The sequence below is a fragment of the Balaenoptera acutorostrata genome, chromosome 5 (genome assembly GCF_949987535.1).
Source record: "Balaenoptera acutorostrata chromosome 5, mBalAcu1.1, whole genome shotgun sequence".
NCBI classification, from domain to species: Eukaryota; Metazoa; Chordata; class Mammalia; order Artiodactyla; family Balaenopteridae; genus Balaenoptera; species Balaenoptera acutorostrata.
Window position 1 is genome coordinate 70,948,916 of NC_080068.1, and position 23,240 is coordinate 70,972,155.

The following is a 23,240-nucleotide window of genomic DNA, read 5'->3' on the forward strand; positions in this document are numbered from 1 at the left end:
GGGAAATGATGAGGGCCTTCCAGTGATCCACAACTTCTCTCTTCCAACTCAGCACACTCCAGGAGTCCCAGTGGCATGTCAGGGAGCAATCGCAGCTGAGGTTGGGGTGAGTGATACAGGTAGTAAAAGCACCCAGCAGCTCCCCCTACGTGTAGAGGTTGGGAGTGGCAGGAACGGGGAGGACATGGACAAAGAACAACGGAAAGAGAATGCTTGGGAGCCACGTTGACCAGGCTTTGACTCCAAGCTCCCAGTGTGGCCTTGCACAACCCAGTTGCCTAGTCCATAAAATGCAGGTAACAGTACTCACCCTAAAGAGCTGTAGAAAGGGGCTTCCCTGGTGGCGTAGTGGTTAAGAATCCGCCTGCCAATGCAGGGGACACAGGTTCGAGCCCTGGTCCGGGAAGATCCCACATGCCACGGAGCAACTAAGCCCGTGTGCCACAACTACTGAGCCCGCGTGCTATAACTACTGAAGCCCGCATGCCTAGAGCCTGTGCTCCACAACAAGAGAAGCCACGACAACGAGAAGCCCACGCACCGCAATGAAGAGTAGACTCCGCTTGCCGCAACTAGAGAAAGCCTGTGCATGGCAACAAAGACCCAACTCAGCCAAAAATAAATAAATAAAACAAATAAATTTAAAAAAAAAACAAAAAAGAGCTGTAGAAAGGATTGCATAAGGATGGGCAAAATGGGTGAAGGGGGTCAAAGGTGCAAAATTCCAATTATAAAATAAGTAAGTCACAGTGATGTAACGCACAGCATGGCAACTATAGTTACTAATACTATATTGCATATTTGAAAGTTGCTAAGAAAGTAGATTTTAAAAGTCCTCATCCCAAGTCTGGTGGGGGGGGGTGACTTTTTTGGTAACTACATATAGTGAAAGATGTGAACTAGACATATTGTGTGATCATTTTGCAGTGTATACAAATATCGAATTGTTATGTTGCGCACCTAAAATTAATATAATGTTATATGTCAATTACACCTCAAATAAAGAAAAAACAAGACAAGGCTGCAGGATGTAGCCTCCTGGCCCAGGGAGGGTGTTCAATAAATGGTTGTCGCTGTCTTTGTTGGGAAGAAAGGAGTTATTTGAAAGGCAAAAGAATCTACCAGGTGTCAGGACAAGACTTGGGGGTGGGGTGGGAGATTCTAGCAACAGCCGGGTTTCAGCTTGGGCAGTTGTGTGTGGCTGTGAGGCCACCATCGGAGACAGCAGGATGGGGGGTGGGGTGCACTTGCTGAGTGACTCACGCGAGCAAGCGAGGGGCGGTGCGCCGCTGAGGGCGGAGCAAAAGGAAGAAAGAGGCAGAGGGAAGCTCACCGAGCACAGGCGAGGTCCCGGGAGCAAGCGCGGTAAGGGGACCACGGGCCCCGGGGGGTCGCCAGGGGCGGGCGCGGGCGCCGGGGAGGCGGGAGCATCCGGGCTACAGCGGCGGCCGCGCGGGGAGCCGAGCTCGGCTGGGCGGGCGCCTGAGACGCGGCCTGCGAGGCGATCCTCAGCCCCGCGGATGAGCCCGCCGTGGCCGGGGGCGGGGCGAGGTGTGTGGTGACAGCGGAAGGGATGGCGAGAGGGGATGGCCTCCTCTGCCCGCATTACTTCGGGGGTCCTCAGGACGGAGGTACTTGGCCTCGCATCGCCCCTTCCAACCCCTCCTCGCTGGCCCGGGCTCCAGCCGCGACCCTGGGATGGCGGCGGATTCCTTCAGGCTGATCCCGGGGTGGGGGCACGCCCCAAAACCCCCGCCCCCGCTCCCGCTCCCCTAGCAGAAAGTGCAGTGACCCCCCCCTGTGGCTGTGGGTCCGATCACACACACCCACCCCCATCCTGCTGAGCGCCTCCCTCCCACTGCCCACCTGTCAGCACTCCTGCCCCCGCCAACAACAGAAGAAGCAGAGGGACCCCAAACCAGACCTGGGCATGGGGTGAGGGCTGCACCCGGAAGGCGAGACCCTGAGAAGACCTGCTTAGATGTGGACCAGTGACTAACTGGGTGTGAGGGGACTTAACCACCAAAGCTGTGTTGTGGTATCTTTGCTTCCAGATTTGAGGCAATGGCCTAACTAAGCAAAGATAATCTAATTTGGCCTTAGGTCAGCAAACACTTCCTGGAGGTCCTCAAGAAATAGAGAGCCCAGGGCTCTGACAGCTGCCCTTTACTGCTCACACACTCACTGTGTGCTTGTGCTGAGCTGCTGCTTATGGACCTCATCCCTCATCTTTGCAACAGCCCGTCAAGGTCCATCACCTGCACTTAGCAGGTGAGAAAGCTGAGGCACAGGCACTTTAAGTCACTTGCCCCAAAGCAAGGGCTAGCAAAGAGTAGAGTCAGGATCTGAAAGCAGGTCTTTCTACCCTAGGGCATCACGCTGCCTCTACAGTAACATTAGGTGCTGAAAGTGAAACTTGGTACACGTACGGGTCCGCTTGGCTTGTATTTCTGGCAGCTTAGTAGGAAACAGAATTGTGTATGATGAGAGGTTCATTTTGCATGAAATCAGTGGTTGTCATGGAGTGCGGATCTGCAGAGTGCAGTGGCCATTGGCGGGGCAGGCGGTGCAGTAGCGTTCGTGGTCCACCTGGACTATGCCCATTGTTGCGAAATCACTTTTCTCAGCCCTGAGACACCAGTGATTCACAATCCTTCTTCAGAAACGCCCTCCCCTTTGTGTCAGCTATTCTTTATCAGTCATCTCCTTGGCTTGTTTGTTTGTTTGTTTGTTTTCCTCTTGTTGGTATTCCGTTGGCCTCAGTGTTCACATTCTCCAACTCCCAAATTGATCTTTCCAGTTTACCCCTAATCTGTAACTCCAGACCCAAATCCTCAAATATTCTAATCCCTACTGCCTAATTGCAATGTATGCCCACAAGGCACCCAAATCCAATATTTCCAGATACAAATTTATCATCTCCAGCCTTCCCACAAGGGTCTTGATTCAGATCTCTTCACATCCTTGCCTGGGCTATTATAGCACCTTCCAAACTGGTCCTCCGGCCCTCTTTTTTTTTTTTTTTTAACATCTTTATTGGAGTATAATTGCTTTACAATGGTGTGTTAGTTTCCGCTTTATAGCAAAGTGAATCAGCTATACATATACATATATCCCCATATCTCTCCCTCCCTCCAACCCTCCCTATCCCACCCTTCCAGCTGGTCACAAAGCACTGAGCTGATCTCCCTGTGCTATGCAGCTGCTTCCCACTAGCTATCTATTTTACATTTGGTAGTGTATATATGTCCGTGCCACTCTCTCACTTCATCCCAGCTTACCCTTCCCCCTCCCTGTGTCCTCAAGTCCATTCTCTACCTCTGCGTCTTTATTCCTGTCCTGCCCCTAGGTTCTTCAGAACCTTTTTTTTTTTAGATTCCATATATATGTGTTAGCATACGGTATTTGTTTTTCTCTTTCTGACTTCACTCTGTATGACAGATTCTAGGTCCATCCACCTCACTACAAATAACTCAATTTCATTTCTTTTTATGGCTGAGTAACATTCCATTGTATATATGTGCCACATCTTCTTTATCCATTCATCTGTCTATGGACACTTAGGTTGCTTCCCTGTCCTGGCTATTGTGAAGAGACCTGCAGTGAACATTGTGGTACATGACTCTTTTTGAATTATGGTTTTCTCAGGGTATATGCCCAGTAGTGGGATTGCTGGGTTGTATGGTACTTCTATTTTTAGTTTTTTAAGGAACCTTCATACTGTTCTCCATAGTGGCTATATCAATTTACATTCCCACCAACAGTGCATGAGGGTTCCCTTTTCTCCACACCCTCTCCAGCATTTACTGTTTGTAGATTTTTTTTAAAATTTATTTATTATTTATTTTTGGCTGTGTTGGGTCTTCATTTTTGTGTGAGGGCTTTCTCTAGTTGCGGCAAGCGGGGGCCACTCTTCATCGCAATGCGCGGGCCTCTCACTATCGTGGCTTCTCTTGTTGCGGAGCACAGGCTCCAGACGCGCAGGCTCAGTAGTTGTGGCTCACGGGCCTAGTTGCTCCGCGGCATGTGGGATCTTTCCAGACCAGGGCTCGAACCCGTGTCCCCTGCATTGGCAGGCAGATTCTCAACCACTTCGCCACCAGGGAAGCCCTGTAGATTTTTTGATGATGGCCATTCTGACTGGTGTGAGGTGATACCTCATTGTACTTTTGATTTGCATTTCTCTAATGATTAGTGATGTTGAGCATCCTTTCATGTGTTTGTTGGCAATCTGTATATCTTCTTTGGAGAAATATCTATTTAGGTCTTCTGCCCATTTTTTGATTGGGTTTTTTTTTTGATACTGAGCTGCATGAGCTGTTTGTATATTTTGGAGTTTAATCCTTTGTCAGTTGCTTCGTTTGCAAATATTTTCTCCCATTCTGAGGGTTGTCTTTTTGTCTTGTTTATGGTTTCCTTTGCTGTACAAAAGCTTTTAAGTTTCATTAGGTCCTATTTGTTTATTTTTGCTTTTATTTCCATTTCTCTAGGAGGTGGGTCAAAAAAGATCTTGCTGTGATTTATGTCATAGAGTGTTCTGCCTATGTTTTCCTCTAAGCATTTTATAGTGTGTGGCCTTCCATTTAGGTCTTTAATCCATTCTGAGTTCACTTTTGTGTGTGGTGTTAGGGAGTGTTCTAATTTCATTCATTTACATGTAGCTGTCCAGTTTTCCCAGCACCACTTATTGAAGAGGCTGTCTTTTCTCCATTGGATACTCCTGCCTCCTTTATCAAAGATAAGGTGACCATATGTGCGTGGGTTTATCTCTGGGCTTTCTATCCTGTTCCATTGACCTATATTTCTGTTTTTGTTCCAGTACCATACTGTCTTGATTACTGTAGCTTTGTAGTATAGTCTGAAGTCAGGGAGTCTGATTCCTCCAGCTCCGTTTTTCTTTCTCAAGATTGCTTTGGCTATTCGGGGTCTTTTGTACCTCCATACAAATTGTGAAATTTTTTGTTCTAGTTCTGTGAAAAATGCCATTGGTAGTTTGGTAGAGATTGCATTGAATCTGTAGATTGCTTTGGGTAGTAGCGTCATTTTCACAATGTTGATTCTTCCAGTCCAAGAACATGGTATATTTCTCCATCTGTTCATATCATATTTAATTTCTTTCATCAGTGTCTTATAGTTTTCTGCATACAGGTCTTCTGTGTCCTTAGGTAGGTTTATTCCTAGGTATTTTATTCTTTTTGTTTTAGTGGTAAATGGGAGTGTTTCCTTAATTTCTCTTTCAGATTTTTCATCATTAGTATATAGGAATGCATGAGATTTCTGTGCATTAATTTTGTATCCTGCTACTTTACCAAATTCATTGATTAGCTCTAGTAGTTTTCTGATAGAGTCTTTAGGATTCTTTATGTATAGTATCATGTCATCTGCAAACAGTGACAGCTTTACTTCTTCTTTTCTGATTTGGTTTCTTTTTATTTCTTTTTCTTCTCTGATTGCTGTGGCTAAAACTTCCAAAACTGTGTTGAATAATAGTGGTGAGAGTGGGCAACCTTGTCTTGTTCCTGATTTTAGTGGAAATGGTTTCAGTTTTTCATCATTGAGAACGATGTTGGCTGTGGGTTTGTCATATATGGCCTTTATTATGTTGAGGTAAGTTCCCTCTATGCCTATTTTCTGGGGTGGTTTATCATGAATGGGTGTTGAATTTTGTCAAAACCTTTTTCTGCATCTATTGAGATGATCATATGGTTTTTCTCCTTCAATTTGTTAATATGGTGTATCACATTGATTGATTTGCGTATATTGAAGAATCCTTGCATTCCTGGAATAAACCCCACTTGACCATGGTGTATGATCCTTTTAATGTGCTGTTGGATTCTGTTTGCTAGTATTTTGTTGAGGATTTTTGCATCTATGTTCATCAGTGATATTGGCCTGTAGTTTTCTTTCTTTGTGACATCTTTGTCTGGTTTTGGTATCAGGGTGATGGTGGCCTCGTAGAATGAGTTTGGGAGTGTTCCTCCCTCTGCTATATTTTGGAAGAGTTTGAGAAGGTTGGGTGTTAGCTCTTCTCTAAATGTTTGATAGAATTCGCCTGTGAAGCCATCTGGTCCTGGGCTTTTGTTTGTTGGAAGATTTTTGATCACAGTTTCAATTTCAGTGCTTGTGATTGGTCTGTTTATATTTTCTATTTCTTCCCGGTTCAGTCTCGGAAGGTTGTGCTTTTCTAAGACTGTGTCCATTTCTTCCAGGTTGTCCATTTTATTGGCATAGAGTTGCTTGTAGTAATTTCTCATGATCCTTTGTATTTCTGCAGTGTCAGTTGTTACTTCTCCTTTTTCATTTCTAATTCTATTGATTTGAGTCTTCTCCCTTTTTTATTGATGAGTCTGGCTAATGCTTTATCAATTTTGTTTATCTTCTCAAAGAACCAGCTTGTAGTTTTATTGATCTTTGCTATTGTTTCCTTCATTTCTTTTTCATTTATTTCTGATCTGATCTTTATGATTTCTTTCCTTCTGCTAACTTTGGGGTTTTTTTTGTTCTTCTTTCTCTAATTGCTTTAGGTGTAAGGTTAGGTTGTTTACTTGAGATGTTTCTTGTTTCTTGAGGTAGGATTATATTGCTATAAACTTCCCTCTTAGAACTGCTTTTGCTGCATCCCATAGGTTTTGGGTCATTGTATTTTCATTGTCATTTGTTTCTAGGTATTTTTTGATTTCCTCTTTGATTTCTTCAGTGATCTCTTGTTTATTAAGTAGTGTATTGTTTAGCCTCCATGTGTTTGTATTTTTTACAGATTTTTTCCTTTAATTGGTATCTAGTCTCATAGCCTTGTAATCGGAAAAGATACTTCATATGATTTCAATTTTCTTATATTTACCAAGGCTTGATTTGTGACCAAAGATATAATCTATCCTGGAGAATGTTCCATGAGCACTTGAGAAGAAAGTGTATTCTGTTGTGTTTGGATGGAATGTCCTATAAATGTCAATTAAGTCCATCTTGTTTAATGTATCATTTAAAGCTTGTGTTTCCTTATTTATTTTCATTTTGGATGATCTGTCCATTGGTGAAAGTGGGGTGTTAAAGTCCCCTACTATGATTGTGTTACTGTTGATTTTCCCTTTTATGGCTCTTAGCATTTGCCTTATGTATTGAGGTGCTACTATGTGGGATGCATAAATATTTACAATTGTTATATCTTCTTCTTGGATTGATCCTTTGATCATTATGTAGTGTCCTTCTTTGTCTCTTGTAATAGTCTTTATTTTAAAGTCTATTTTGTCTGATACGAGAATTGCTACTCAGCTTTCTTTTGATTTCCATTTACATGGAATATCTTTTTCCATCCCCTCACTTTAAGTCTGTATGTGTCCCTAGGTCTGCAGTGGGTCTCTTGTAGACACCATATATATGGGTCTTGTTTTTGTATCCATTCAACCAATCTATGTCTTTTGGTTGGAGCATTTAATCCATTTACATTTAAGGTAGTTATCGATACGTATGTTCCTATTACCATTTTCTCAATTGTTTTGGTTTTGTGATTGTAGGTGTTTTCCTTCTCTTGTGTGTCCTGCCTAGAGAAGTTCCTTTAGCATTTGCTGTAAAGCTGGTTTGGTGGTGCTGAATTCTCTTAACTTTTGCTTCTCTGTAAATGTTTTAATTTCTCTGTCACATCTGCATGAGATCCTTGCTGGGTAGAGTAATCTTGGGTTTAGGTTTTTCCCTTTCATCACTTTAAATATGTCCTGCCACTCCCTTCTGGCTTGCAGAGTTTCTGCTGAAAGATCAGCTGTTAACCTTATGGGGATTCCCTTGTATGTTATTTGTTGTTTTTCCCTTGCTGCTTTTAATATTTTTTCTTTGTATTTAATTTTTGATAGTTTGATTAATATGTGTCTTGGCATGTTTCTCCTTGGATTTATCCTGTATGGGACTCTCTGTGCTTCCTGGACTTGATTGACTATTTTGGGAAGTTTTCAACTATAACCTCTTCAAGAATTTCTCAGTCCCTTTCTTTTTCTCTTCTCCTTCTTGGACCCCTATAATTCGAATGTTGTTGCATTTAATGTTGTCCCAGAGGTCTCTAAGACTGTCCTCAATTCTTTTCATCCTTTTTTCTTTATTCTGCTCTGCAGTAGTTATTTCCACTATTTTATCCCAGGTCACTTATCCGTTCTTCTGCCTCAGTTATTATGCTATTGAGTCCTTCTAGAGAATTTTAAATTTCATTTATTGTGTTGTTCATCATTGTTTGTTTGCTCTTTAGTTCTTCCAAGTCCTTGTTAAACGTTTCTTGTATTTTCTCCATTCTATTTCCAAGATTTTGGATCTTTACTATCACTACACTGAATTCTTTTTCAGGTAGAATGCCTATTTCCTCTTCATTTGTTTGTTCTGGTGGGTTTTTACCTTGCTCCTTCATCTGCTGTGTGTTTCTCTGTCTTCTCATTTTGCTTAACTTACTGTGTTTGGGGTCTCCGTTTCGCAGGCTGCAGGTTCGTAGTTCCTGTTGTTTTTTGTGTCTGCCCCCTATGGGTAAGGTTGGTTCAGTGGGTTGTGTAGGCTTCCTGGTGGAGGGGGCTGGTGCCTGTGTTCTGATGGATGAGGCTGGGTCTTGTCTTTCTGGTGGACAGGACCGCGTCTGGTGGTGTGTTTTGGGGTGTCTGTGGCCTTATTATGATTTTAGGCAGCGTCTCTTCTAATGGGTGGGGTTGTGTTCCTGTCTTGCTAGTTGTTTGGCGTAGGGTGTCCAGCACTGTAGTTTGCTGGTCGTTGAGTGGAGCTGAGTCTTAGCGTTGAGATGGAGATCTCTCAGAGAGCTTTCACCGTTTGATATTATGTGCAGCCGGGAGGTCTCTGGTGTACCAATGTCCCGAACTCGGCTCTCCCACCTCAGAGGCACAGGCCTGACACCCGGCCGGAGCACCTGTCAGCCACATGGCTCAGAAGAAAAGGGAGAAAGAAAGAAAGATTGAAAGCAAGAAAGAAAGAAAGAAAGAATAAAATAAGGTTATTAAAATAAAAAATAAAGAAAATTATTAAAAATTAAAAAAATAAAAAGTAATTTACAAAAAGAAAGAAGAGAGCAACCAAACCAAAATGCAAATCCACCAATGATAACAAGCGCTAAATACTATACTAAAAAAAAAAATCTACAGACGGGACCCTAGGACAAATGGTAAAAGCAAATCTATACAGACAAAATCACACAAAGAAGCATATACGTACACACAAAAAGAGAAAAAGGAAAAAATATATATATCTATATATTAATAGAAAAGAGAGCAACCAAATCAATAAACAAATCTTCCAATGATAGTAAACTCTAAGTACTAAACTAAGATAAACATAAAACCAGAGACAAATTAGATGCAGAAAGCAAACCCCAAGTCTACAGTTGCTCCCAAAGTCCACTGCCTCAATTTGGGATGATTCGTTGTCTATTCAGGTGTTCCACAGATGCAAGGTACATCACGTTGACTGTGGAGATTTAATCCGCTGCTCCTGAGGCTGCTGGAAGAGATTTCTCTTTCTCTTCTTTGTTCACACAGCTCCTGGGGTTCAGTTTTGGATTTGGCCCTGCCTCTGCATGTAGGTCGCCTGAGGGCATCTGTTCTTCTCTCAGACAGGATGGGGTTAAAGGAGCAGCTGATTAGGGGGCTCTGGCTCACTCAGGCCAGGAGGAGAGAGGGGTACGGAATGCGGGGCGAGCCTATGGTAGCAGAGGCCAGCGTGATGTTCCAGCAGCCCCACAGACCCTCTTGAAAGTTCAAGAGTCTTGGTCTTTGGTGTCTTCAGACCTGACCAGCGAGAACAAGCCTTTCTTCCTTAGCACCATGTGCATGCCTCTAGGGAAGCCCTTTGCATGTTATGTAACTGCTGACTTGTCTGTCTTCCCCTGTGAGTTTCTTTAGCACTGATTTTGTCCTATCCTTTGTATCCCTTGGCCTGGCACATAATAGACAGTAAATATTTGTGTAGCTAATGACCTTGTAATGAATTGAAATTTTTTGAGGACAATTTATAGGTCATAAAACATTTCACTGTGCCTCATGTGACATCTCACTCCACTCTTCCTCTGATCTGTCACCATTAGTCAGTTAACGTGCATGTGTTGGTAGAGGAGGAGCATTAGAAAGTGAGTTTGCAGGTGGTTGGAGATGAAGGTTAATGACAAAATGAAAATAAGTTCACCAAATAGAGGAGTTGATCCTAAGGGTGTTTTTATGGTTGACATAAATGTTCAGTCACGGCATGGTGACTCTCTTCTACTTTCCTTAGACATCAGGTCAAATGAGGAAGCGGAGTCCACTCAACTAGAAGAGAAGCAAAGACAAAGTCATCATGGCTTCAGTGTCTACGCATGAAAACCAAGATAAAGGTCCCCATTTGCTAGCACCAAGCAAGCAGGTATATTTCTAAATTGAAAGTCTGCCATCTGAAGAGGAACATCATACAGGACTTCCCTTAAACCTCATCCTTGATCAGTCATCTTAGTTTTTTCAGTCTGGCACTTTGTAGGATGGGTTCAGGGAAAATAGAATGGGGAAGGAAAGTGTGTTTTTGGCTGCCTTGAAAAGGAGCCTTTTAAGTTATTTACAAAATCCTTTCTTTACTCTTCCCTGTTTAGAATTCAGCTTAACTAACTCTTCCATAGGTTGTCAGTGACTGAAGAGGTTTCCTTTACCAGAACAAAACTCTTAATAGAATCTAACAGACTGCTACAGGATGCATGTTTTTTCATTTCTGTTATCAAGGCTAATCATACTAAGGATATGCTGCTGACAGGTGTTCCTGTTTGGGATGGCAGAGTCCTTAACTACTAAATTAGCCATCAGATTGAGAACCCCAGTGTTAACAGGGACACAGTTTTTCAACTTCTTGAGAATGAATACTGTTTGTTTTGGGGACACATAAGTGAAGAAAAGAGAAAGTATTGTGATGGATTAATAAGAGTTCATGTTCTCTGGAGTCAACTTTTTCAAGCTAAAAATGGGTTATGGAGGAGATGATATTTAAGGAGCAAAGTTTAGGAGAGGCAAATAGACAAATGATATCACATCATAAGGAATTTAGACACCTGAGTTGCCTCTGTGAAATGGAGAGCCATAAAACATTTATGGTTCTACCGAAAGGATCGCCAGAGCTCCCTGGGGACACTGCAGGAGCTTCAGTCTTGACTGCAGGACTCACAGCAGTTGTGATAGTTGGGGGTCCCTGACCATGGATGTGTATATGTGTGTGTGTGTTGCGGGAGGAGAGGGAGGGAGGTGTTGCTTATTTCTGCCGCAGCCACAGGCAGAACCAAGAAGAAATATTTACACTGGGATAAGGAGGAGTGCTTGCTGAGCTAACGTAAGTGGTGTGTGAGAACAGCTTCTTCCCTGGTCACTGTGACTCACCCTGACCACCACTTCCGTGTGCTGTGCTATGGGGAGTTGTAGAGGAAGAAGAGGGAGGTTGCCTGCTTGGGCTGTTTGTAGAGCTCTGAAGGCACAGGTGCCACAGGATCCTTGCCTGTCACTATCATGCACGTAAAGTGCTTGGCACAGTGCCTGGCCTGTGCGCAAGTGCTCAGGAAATAGTGATGACCATCCACATTGACATCTACTACAAACAAAGAGTCAAAAAAGAACATTTGCAAAATCAGCAAGGTGAACTTCAAAAGCCATGGAACTGCACCTCAACAAGAAAAACACTAAAACTCCAAGAGATGAATGGCAGAGGACCTACATAAGTAATTCACAAACAAGGAAATAGCAGTGTGACTTAAGGAAAAAATTAAATAAAATTTGTTTCTAAAAAACAAATGAACCACCCACAGAATGGGAAAAATTATTTACAGATCATATATCTGATAAGGGTCTAGTATCCAGAATATATAAAAAGCTCTTACAACTCAATAACAAAAAGACAGCCCAATTGAAAAATGAGCAAAGGGCTTGAATAGATGTTTCTCCAAAGAAGATATATAAATAGCCAATATTCAGATGAAAAGATGCTCAATGTCATTAGTCATTAAGGAAATACAAATTAAAACCACCATTTCACAATCACTAGCATGACCACAGTCAAAAACAGAAACAATTTAGTTTAAATAAATTGAATAATTTATATTAAAAACATTTAATGTGCTAATTTAAAAAAAAGAAACAAAACACGTGGGTCCATGGGTTCAGTCCCTGGTCGGGGAACTAAGATCCTGTAAGCCGGATGGCGGAGCCAAAAAAAGAAACAAAACAGAAGATAACAAATGTTGACAAGGATGTGGAAAAATTGGAAACCTCCTACATTGTTGGTGGGATTAGAAAATGGTGCAGCTCCTGTGCAAAACTCAAAAAGTTAAACGTAGAGTTGCAGTATGGCCCAGCAGAGCTGAAAACAAAAACTTGTGCAGGAATGTTCATAGCAGCATTATTCACAATAGCCAATGGTGGAAACATTCCAAATGTCCATCAGTGGATGAATGGAGAAACAAAATGTGTTATATTCATACAATGGAATATTACTGAGCCATAAAAAGAAATGAAATACAGATACATGTTACCACATGGGTGAATCTTGAAAACATTATGCAAAGGAAAAGAAGCCAGCCACGAAAGGTCACATGCTGTATGATATTGTTTGTACCAAATATCCAGAATAGGCAAATCCAAAAGGCGGATTAGTGGTTGCTAGGCAGTTGGAGAGAGGAAGGAATGAGGACAGACTCCTTAATGGGTATGGAATTTCCTTTTGGGGTGATGAAAAAGCTCTGGAACTAGATAGCGGTAATGGCTGCACATATTGTAGATATACTGAATGCCATGAATTGTATTCTTTAAAATGGTTAAACACAACATTGTAAAACAACTATGTTCCAATATAAAATTTAAAAAAAATAAAGTGTATGGGAAAATGAAAAAATATATAAAATGGTTAAAATGGTGACTATTATGTTATGTGTATTTTACCACAATAAAAAATTAATGAGTCACTGAACAAGAAAAGATTACAACCGAGGTCTAGTTGCAGGGATTGCCTCAACAGAGAAGGACAGTCTGGCTGAAGACTACATAGAGATGCTCAAACACATTAGTTATCAGACAATAAAATATTGCTTTATACCTATTAGGCTGTTAAATTTTAGAAAACTGGATAATGCCAAGTGTTACAAAATCCTTTCTTTACTCTAACCTGCTTGGAATCCAGCTTAACTAGCTCATATGCGGTTCTTAGGCATATAGAGGAATGTTCACACGCTGCTGATGGGAGTGGATGCTAGTGCAGCCATTGGGGAGAGCACTCTCGCAAGACTTTGTTCAACTGGGAATATGCATGCCCTGTATTTTACTTCTAGATACATATCTGAAAAGTGTTCTCACGTGGGTCTGTAAGGGGACATTTGGTGATGGGGACTCGGAAGCATCCTGGAGAATCATGCCGCAGTTAGAAACAGTGGACTAGATAAATATAGCATGGATAGATCTTAAAAGTGTAGAGCTGAGTTGAAAACATTTAAAAAAATAAAACTAAATGTATAAAACAATGCCATTTGCATTAAAAAATGCAGGCACCCCAAGCAATGAACATTTTGCAAGCATATATACATACAAAAGATCCACATTAAACACCCAGAATGGCGGTGATGGGCAGAGAACGAGGATGGAGAATGTGGGTGAGAGTAAGTGAATAACCACATACATACCTACAAAAGGGGAGGATAATTAAAAGATGGGAGTTAGTCCAGATTGTAGCACATCAACATGATTTAAAAAAGTACTGTAGAACTAATAAAAATAATGTCAACCATGTCAATAGTTCCCCCAGATATTTTGTGCAGACCATTTATAAATGTGTTTAAAAAAAACTGTTAAAATAAAAAGTAAAGTATGTAGAAAAGCAAAAAGCAGTCTGCTGATGCTTTTTAGACTATAGTTTCTCACAGTCTAAAAATGCATATAGAAGTATAATAGGTAAATTGGAATACAGATCTATAAATAGATAACTTGTAATACCGCTCTGAGTGTGATCCCAGATGTGTAAATATTATGCTGTAGGGGAAGTCTCTCTCTTCACCCAGGAGGAGACCTTGAACTGGGTCTTAAGAAGACCAGGTAGGCAAAGGGAGTGAGTGTCATTGCAGGGACAGGGACTGCATGGACAGAGGCTGAAAGTAAGAAAGAAAATGTGGCCTCAGCAGTAATGCATTCTGACCAGACATCTGCTTCATGCTCACTAGTCACTGAATCACTCTGCTTCTCCAACTGTGATTCTTTTCTTGCCTAAGTCCATCCAGTGTTCACAGCTGGAAAACACTGGCTGAAACTGGCCATTGCTCAGTGCTGGCAGCCCGGACAGAACGCACACTGTGTGACCAGAGTGAAGAGACCTCCTTGCCCTCCTCCAGGGAAGACAGAGCAGATGCTCTTCTGATGATTTCAGTCAAGTCATCATGTAACTTTCCTTGCAGAGTCTGTTGTTCTGTCCAAAATCAAAACTGCACATCCACAAATCAGAGATTTCAAAGATTATCCGGGAATGTCAAGAAGAAAGTTTCTGGAAGAGAGGTAATTACACCCCTCTTAATCTTTGTTAACACTGTATTTGCTGCAATAAACTGCCTAATATCATATTAGAATTATGGTATTGATTTATTTTTGAGCAGGGACTTTGCATAATTCCCTGAAGACATTGATATCTGAGGCTGCTTGGAATTTAAATCCATGTTGAGACCCTTTTAAGGGCAGGGATAATATCTGATTTAGGAGCTGTTTACCCCCCTTAGCAAAAAGTGGTGCACACCTAACACTTCCTTTCATGTGACCGAGAACGCGTACCAAGAGTGTTATTTAGAATTTCTTGAAAGAGCAGACTTTCCACAATTCCACTGGGCTCTAACCTTCAAGTTCAGGTTCATTGCTCCCTCCCAGAGCCAAGCACACTGCTTCACAAATAAAAAGTACCTATTAAATATTCGTGGAATGAATGAAGAGGGGCAGCATTCTGTTAATACTTCCCTTACAATGTCCTGAAGTAACCTTTTCTGCCAAGTCTCTTCCTCTTTCTGGGCCTGCTTTATATGAGACAAGGGTGTGAACTGAGGCTGTGCATTAAGGTCCCGTTTAATTTTAACAATTCGTGACTTGTCATTTGAAAATGTCATAATAGAGCCTATAGGTATAGTCCCAATATCGCTGGCATAGGGATAATTTTACTTTGAAATACTCATTTTGATTTCTTAAATCATTCAAATCCAGTATCAGTTGTTTTTGGAAGTAACACTCCTTAGAAGTTGATGTTTACTGTGCATTACTGATTATTGATTGTGCTGCTAGAAATTTCTGACAACTTATGCGTGAGTAATTTATTTAAGCCCTAGTAGTTTAACATTTCAGTATGACCCATTTGCCCTACCATCAGGTAGATAGCTCTGAGTGGAAAAACTGGTTGCTATCTGATTTGTCTTGGTTACTAGGAAGAGCTAGCAACCAAGACAAATCAAATAGCAACCAATTTTTTTTATCACTTCTCTGTGCTTTGGGAAGAAGTCATTTGACACATTTTGACAGAACTAGAAACTGCCTTTTCTGGACTAACTTGCCTGTTTAGAGATAAAAATCATCTGTAAACATCTGTTTACCTCGAATGTAGTAATCTTCAGAAAATAAACGTATCCAAATTGTGTGACAAAATGTCATAAAAGACAAAAGCAGGGAACTATAGTAGGTAGGGTGTGCAGTTTATTGTCCTCTTTTTTTAGCTTTCATGCAGGATTGAAAATTTCAAAATATATAGCGAATGGAAACTCCCAAATTCACCAGCTCAGCGCACACACATGAAGATGCCTGTGTTGTATGTAGTGATCAGAATCCAGTGCGTGGTGGGTCTCAGAGACGGAGTGGCAGGGGGTCTAGGTTTTGTCACGTTAATGCTGTGCATTAGGTTGAGTGCCTGGGGCAGACCCCAAGAAAATGCTCCTTGCGGTGCTTAATATCTGTCAAATTGGTAAAATAAAAAATGACTAAAATCTCACTGCCAAAGCAGGAAGAGAAAACATTCAGAGTAATTCTCCCTCATTCCTCCAGGTGAGGTGCCAAGTTTTAAAATACCAATATTGAAAGGTGTTTTTGTTTTACAGCTCTGCCTTTTTCTCTTGTAAGCATGCTTGTCACCCAAGGACTGGTCCACCATGGTAAGATTCAGTATTTGGTACATAGTTTAAATTAAGAGAATCCAGTTTTCTGTGGTCCTCCTGGCGGTGTTTGGTACTTGGCATTTATTTTTTGGTGAAAGATTTATTTATGCAGGCTTTTGCCTGTTTCTAGCCTACGTCCCCAGCTCTCCCTCCCATAGATGTCCTATTTCCCGGAATGAGTGACCGTGACAAAGAGAAATTAAATTTGCAGTTGGAATTAAGGTCAATAATCAGCTGACCTTAAAAATAGGGAGATTATTCTGGACTATCCAGATGGGCCCAATATAATCAAAAGGGTCCTTGAAAGTGACAGTGGATCAGAAGACAGAACCAGAGAGATGGCAGCCTGAGAAAGACTCAGCTCAACATTCCTGAGTTTGAAGATGGAGGAAGGGGCCATGAGTCAAGCAATGAGTGGCCTCCAGAAGCTGGAAAGGAAGAAACCTTGGAGCCTCCAGAAGGGCTTGCAGCTCTGCTGATGCCTTGATGTAGCCCTGTACTATGGTCTGAATATTTGTATTCCCCTGCCCACCCCAAATTCATATATTGGAATTCTAAAGCCCAAGGTGATGCTGTTAGGGGTGGGGCCTTTGCAGGTGATTAGGTCATGAGGGTGGAGCCCTCATGAAGGGGGTTAGTGCTCTTACAAAAGAGACCCCACAGAGGGCCCTGGCGCCTTCCACCATGTGAGGATACAATGAGAAGTCGACCATGCCAGCACTCTGATCTTGGACTTCCAGCATCCAGAACAGTGAGAAATAAATGTCTGCTGTTTATAAGCCACCGAATCTGTGGTATTTTGTTATAGCAGCTCGAATGGACTAAAACACCCAGTGAGGGTTTCCCTGGTGGCGCAGTGGTTGAGAATCTGCCTGCCAATGCAGGGGACACGGGTTCGAGCCCTGGTCTGGGAAGATCCCACATGCCGTGGAGCAACTAGGCCCGTGAGCCACAATTACTGAGCATGCGCGTCTGGAGCCTGTGCTCCGCAACAAGAGAGGCCGCGATAGTGAGAGGCCTGCGCACCGCGATGAAGAGTGGCCCCTGCTTGCCACAACTAGAGGAAGCCCTCGCACAGAAACGAAGACCCAACACAGCCATAAATAAATAAATAAACAAATACTTTAAAAAAAAAAAAAACACCCAGTGAGACCCATTTTGAGCTTCTGACCTCCAGAACTGTAATGTATTAAATTTGTGTGGGTTTTTTTGTTTTTGTTTTTGGCCACGCTACATGGGGTCTTAGTTCCCTGACCAGGGATCAAACCCGTGCCCCCTGCAGTGGAAGCATAGAGTCTTAACTACTGGACCGCCAGGGAAGTCCCAAATCTGTGTTGTTTTAAACCACTGAGTTTGTAGTAATGTGTTACGGCAGCCCCAGGAAACTATGGTAGTGCCTGTCTCTGTACCAGAGTCCCTGTGTCTCCCAGGGTCTTGGTATATGGTTAGACAGATACTTCCCTGCACAAGGGTGCTCCAGGGAAGAGGTAATTGGAGCTGAAATTCACCCAAGCTCTGAACACCAAGCCCTTTGTCCTGGAGAGAGGCTGCACCTGCCTCAGGCGGGGCACCCGTGCGCAGCAGATCATGAGGACTGACGGCCGCCCTGCATCACCCACATACCCTCTCCGTGCCTCTTAGCACTGTCCATTGTTCCCCTCTGTTCCTCCTTCCTTGCTCTCTTCTTTCCCCGCGACTCCATCCAACCAGAGAACCTATAAGCATTGCTTAGTCCGCAGACAGCAAGAAGGCACCTGATCCTGTGGAAGCCCATTATACTGAACACTGCTGATTACTAGGATTTTAGAGAGTACTTGTACCCAGCAAACATGAGGGAAGATGTTCAGCTCTTTCTGGGGTCTGAAAGACCACGTCATATATCTAGAAGAATCTCATTTCAGTCAGCATTATTGTTGTCTTTAAAGTTGATTTATTAAATATGATTTCATTTTTATAACTTGAAGATAGTCTTTTTGTGGAAATATATTAGTCAGTAATAAGCCTTTTTCAGAACATTTTTGACACAAAGAAAAATATGGCCATGACATCTATATATAGGGATTATGTTTTATGAATATTAAACTACTTGCTCAAAATCTACCATGTCTTACATCTGTACAAATATATATTTTTTTAAATTTTTATTTTATTTTGATTTTCTCTTTTTTAACATTATTTATTTATTTATTTATTTTTGTCTGCATTGGGTCTTCGTTGCTGCACGCGGGCTTTCTCTAGTTGCAGAGAGTGGGGGCTACTCTTCGCTGCGGTGCAGGGGTTCTCATTGTGGTGGCTTCTCTTGTTGCGGAGCACGGGCTCTAGGCGTGCGGGCTCAGTAGTTGTGGCTCACGGTCTCTAGAGCGCAGGCTCAGTAGCTGTGGTGCACAGTCCTAGTTGCTCCGCAGCATGTGGGATCTTCCTGGATCAGGGCTCGAACCCGTGTCCCCTGCATTGGCAGGCGGATTCTTAACCACTGAGCCACCAGGGAAGCCCTGTACAAATATATTTTTCCAGGTTGTGTGTTACTTTTCTACAAATTTCCACAAACATAGTGGCTTAATACAAATTTATTAGCTCGCAGTCTTGAAGGTCAGAAGTCCAAAATGGGTCTTTCTGAGCTGAAATGAAAGTGTCAGCAGGGCTGCATTCCTTTCTGGGGGCTCTAGGGCTTCCTTTCCCTTTCTAGCTTCTGGAACCCACCCACATTCCTTGGCATATGGTCCCTTCCTCTGTCTGCAGAGCCAGCAACGTGGAGCCAAGTTCCCATACTGCCGTCTGTCTGGTTCTGTCACTGAATCCTTTTTCCACGTTCAAGGGTCATCGTGATTACATTGGGCCCACCCAAATAATCCAGGATAATCTCTCTATTTTAAAGTCATAAGATTAGCCACCTTAATTCCATTTTCCACCTTAATTCCCTTTTGTTGTGTAAGGTAATGTATTCACAGTTTCTAGGGATTGGGATGGGAACATCTGTAGGAACATCCATTATTCTGCCCACCATAGGTGGAAATGCTTTCATTTTAAAATTGTGATTATAAGCAACTATACTCCAATAAAAATTAATTTTAAAAAAATCTTAAAAACAACAAACAAAAATAAATAAATAAAATTGTGATTATATATACTGTGAATCTCTAAATTGAAACTCTGTTGAGTTACTTTAAAAGGGGAGGGGGCAGTGACTAATCGCTTAGAACTAAGTTATCTCCACCTTGCCTTGATATCTTTAAATACATCATGAATTGTCTGTTTCATGTTCTTTTTCTATACATTAAAGCCATTACTTGTTACTTGCCAAAAATGACTACTATTTGAGAGTTAAATTCAATCAAGATTTGAATTATCTCTTTTAAGATCATCTCTTTAGATTAAGAATCTGTGTATATCTTAAACCCTGAAGACTTCTTCATACTTTATAAATTTAAATAAGTTATAAAATGAAATAATAATGCGTTTATACATTACTTCTTAGGTTATTTAGCAGCTAATCCAAGATTTGGATCATTGCCTAAAGTTGCACGTAAGTCATAGAAGGAAAAAAAAAGTTTCATTTTTTAAAAAGAAGATGTTTATAGCAACTGGAGATAGGCATGTCCAGGTTAACCAAATTGCCTGTATTGACTCTCTGAAAAACCAGTCTCCATTTTTTGCCACCTTGCAGTTTTTAGTTCGTTCGACACTTTCTGATGGAAAGCCGAGCAGTAGGGACTTCACCTTAGTCCCCGCTAAAGCATGGACTAGGAGGGCCTGGCAGGATAACAAGAGGACATCGACAGCAGAGTCTCTGAATGATAGCTCCACGAGAGATTTTAATTTCCTTCTTTTGGCCAGTCTTTTCCAAATATTTTCTATAACGGGCATAACAAACGAATAGTTTTTTTAAATCAGGGCTTTCTAATAGAACATTTACCATAAACTTAGGGTTTCACCTTCTTATACTGGTTATCCATAGACATTTTATGGACACAGAGGACGTATTCCGGTTTACGATCTGAAACCTCATTCCCAGCAAGAATAGCAGGTTGAAGATGTCTTCCATGGTTCTGCCTCGTGACCTTCCTCCCTGACACGCAAGATGAACTGCAGCTCCCCATACTCCTATCCATAAAGAAAATTGACGGGCTCTCCTACCCAGTGATTTGGATTTGGCTACCTAGAGCCACAACCCAAGTCCCATCTCTCCCTCCCCATGGCCTCAGAGATTTGTTTGCCAGTTGAGCCTCCTTCTGGCTGCCCGTGTCTGGGCATCACCTTTGCTTGCTCTATCCCGGCCCTTCTACTTCCAGTTCAAAACTGAGGGGATCAAAAGTCTCCAGTTCCCAATCCTGCTTTTTAGTAGGGAACTTCATTCTCAGAGTTTTTGTTCATTGATTCATCAAGGTACTTTTGTTATAAGAATTACTGCTGTTAATAAAGTTCTAGAAGACCATTAATGGAGGAGATTCCAAATCTTTAAATTATTTATCTTTCCTAACCTGCTCTTACAGTTGCTGGTATCTTGGGATTTGGCCTTGGAAAGGCATCATACATAAGAGTATGCCAGAGTAAATTCCATTCCTTTGAAGGTCAGCTACGTGGGGCTGGTTTTGGTCCAGGGCATAACAGGTTTGTACTCTGCTTTTTGGGGTTTTTTTAAAATAAATATATTTATTTATTTTTGGCTGCGTTGGGTCTTTGTTGCTGCGCGCGGGCTTTCTCTAGTTGCCGCGGGTGGGGGCTACTCTTTGTTGCGGTGCTCAGGCTTCTCATTGCGGTGGCTTCTCTTGTTGCGGAGCACGGGCTCTAGGCACACTGGCTTAGTAGTTGTGGCTCGCGGGCTCTAGAGCACAGGCTCAGTAGTTGTGGCACACGGGCTCAGTAGTTGCGGCCTACGGGCTTAGTTGCTCCACGGCATGTGGGATCTTCCTGAACAGGGCTCGAACCCGTGTCCCCTGCATTGGCAGGTGGATTCTTAACCACTGTGCCACCAGGGAAGCCCTGTACTCTGTTTGATTAAGGGATTATAATAAAGATAATTATTAAAAAGTAAATGAAAGATCATTCACCATTTACAATATTAAAATAGTTTTTAACATTCATATGTTGAAAAAAACCTCAAAGTTTGAGTTGTTGCTATTCAACCTCAATAATAATTATGATTCATCTGGGATACCTATTTAATTTGCTCACCAAACATTTAGTAAGTACCTACTATATTCAAAGCATTGTACAAGTCTCTAAAGAATGCCTTGATCAGCAGACACAGCTTCTACCGTCACGGGGTTACGCAAATTTAACCAGGGCTCTTGACTGCAGGACTTCTCAGAGCCTTTACTATATTAATATAAATCATGATTCTCATTAAGGGATACAAGCAGTAGGACTCTGGAGTAAGCGGCATTACCTCTGCTGTTAGAGTCGCTGGGATCAAAAGGGGTTCTAACTGCTAACTTACTAAGCTGCGTGACCTTGGACAAGTTTCTTAAACTCTCAAATCTTCAGTTTTCTCATTTGTATAATATGGTGATCAGAATTTTTTTCATGGGATGGTGTAAGGAATAGAAATGATTGTTCATGACACTCAGTGAGAGCTCAGTAAATAATAGCTATTTCTACCATGGTATTATAAGACTAGTGTTGGGGACACATTTCTCTAAAGAGCCCTTACTTGTCACAGTGGATTCTATTTGAGATGCAGCACAACGTGGTGAAAACAACATTGGACCGGAAAATCATTATTGGCCTTTTTGTGGAAGAAATTCGGGGAGTCTGAAACCAAGAAACAGCTCTGATAATTCCTGAAAAAAATTAGACTTGAGAACTTTAGCGTAGAAAATACCTCTAAATAATCTAAAATATGATACAAATGAATTTATTTACAAAACAGAAACAGACTCACAGACATAGAAAACAAATTTATGGTTACCAAAGGGGAAAGGGGGCGGGGATAAATTGGGAGTTTGGGATTCACAGATACACACTACTATATATAAAATAGATAAACAACAAGGTCTTACTGTATAGCACAGGGAACTATATTCAATATCCTGTAATAAACCATAATGGAAAAGAATATGAAAAAGAATATATATAAACGTATGTATACATATAACTGAATCACTTCGCTGTACACCAGAAACTAACACAATGTTGTAAATTAGCTATACATCAATTAAAACTTAAAAAAAAATCTCTAAATAATATTGTGTTCAGACTAGAGCTTCCAGTGTCAAAGTACAAACCAACATTTTTGCTTCTATTTTAGGCACTGCCTGCTTACCTGTGAGGAATGCAAAACAAAGCATGGATTAAGTAAGGAAGGAAGTTCACAGCCTTCGACTTCCTAAACTCTGTGTCTGTGGGTTTTGAAGTTTCTAAAAACATCTGAATTTGTACACCTTTAAAATGTCAAATGTACTTTAAAATAATTTACCTATAGTAGAACAGAAACATTGTGATTCTGTCACTCTATTGAAATGCTTTCGTGGTTGATTCTCCATTGAATTGAGCATTCCATGTTTTTCTGTTGTTTAAGAACATGTTGGGAGCATTCATACACCAAAAGAAATTCTGTTGCATTCTTACTTGCTTACAGCTAAATAAAAGAATTTAGAGTCTTCTCTGATTCACCCCCATCCATTCTTTCACTCTGCTTTTGTTCAGGGTTTTAAGATCCCTGATGGAGGATAGGAATGCATGTTGAGGAACTTGGGAATCATGCCCCAGTGTGTATGTATGGAGGTAGAAATACAGGGCAAGAAAGACTGTGACTATGGGAAGTGCTTTCTAAAATGTAGGGGCCAAGATTTTTTAATGAAAAATATTTCATTTTAAAGAGTCACAATATGAATCAACTGTCCTTTTGATGACCTCGGTGACTTTTATGTCTCCTCGGTATGGTGAAGTTTTAGAGAAGCCCATTGTTTTAGGTACCTTGTTTAGCTAATGGATACATGCTCATGGTCAGCTCTCAACTGCGTTCTTTTATATTCTGCTGGTGGCCTAAAAGAATAAACACAACTTCCCAAAATGTCCCTCAGGAACAGTTTACGTAATTCTGGGAGGACTCACTGGAAGAATTAATTCAGAGAATGATAAACTTCAGGGCTTTAAGGGA

The 23,240-nt window shown here is 41.6% G+C and overlaps 1 protein-coding gene across 4 annotated transcripts; it reads left to right on the forward strand.

Annotated features, from left to right (window-relative positions):
- Nucleotides 1-1,273: 1,273 nt before the first annotated feature.
- Nucleotides 1,274-22,758, forward strand: OCIAD2 (OCIA domain containing 2). Of its 4 annotated transcripts, none has more exons than XM_007180786.2 (7): nt 1,274-1,365; nt 10,246-10,374; nt 14,417-14,513; nt 16,085-16,138; nt 19,617-19,664; nt 20,632-20,749; nt 22,389-22,758. In XM_007180786.2, exons 2-7 carry the CDS (start codon nt 10,309-10,311, stop codon nt 22,468-22,470), a joined length of 465 nt encoding a protein of 154 aa, XP_007180848.1. In that variant the 5' UTR covers nt 1,274-1,365; nt 10,246-10,308; the 3' UTR covers nt 22,471-22,758. The 4 variants fall into 4 exon arrangements, with proteins under 4 accessions (XP_007180848.1, XP_057403265.1, XP_057403266.1 ...); XM_057547281.1 differs by lacking the exon at nt 1,274-1,365 and adding an exon at nt 1,460-1,631; XM_057547282.1 differs by lacking the exon at nt 19,617-19,664.
- The last annotated feature ends 482 nt before the right edge of the window (nt 22,759-23,240 follow it).

What these genes read in the sequence shown, in the direction of transcription:
- OCIAD2 (XM_007180786.2), top strand. Translation starts at nt 10,309, where the DNA reads ATGGCTTCAGTGTCTACGCATGAAAACCAAGATAAAGGTCCCCATTTG. An exon ending in CCAAGGACTGGTCCACCATG is followed by an intron (nt 16,139 to 19,616) that starts GTAAGATTCAGT and finishes ATTACTTCTTAG; the next exon opens with GTTATTTAGCAGCTAATCCA. An exon ending in TTTGGTCCAGGGCATAACAG is followed by an intron (nt 20,750 to 22,388) that starts GTTTGTACTCTG and finishes CTTCTATTTTAG; the next exon opens with GCACTGCCTGCTTACCTGTG.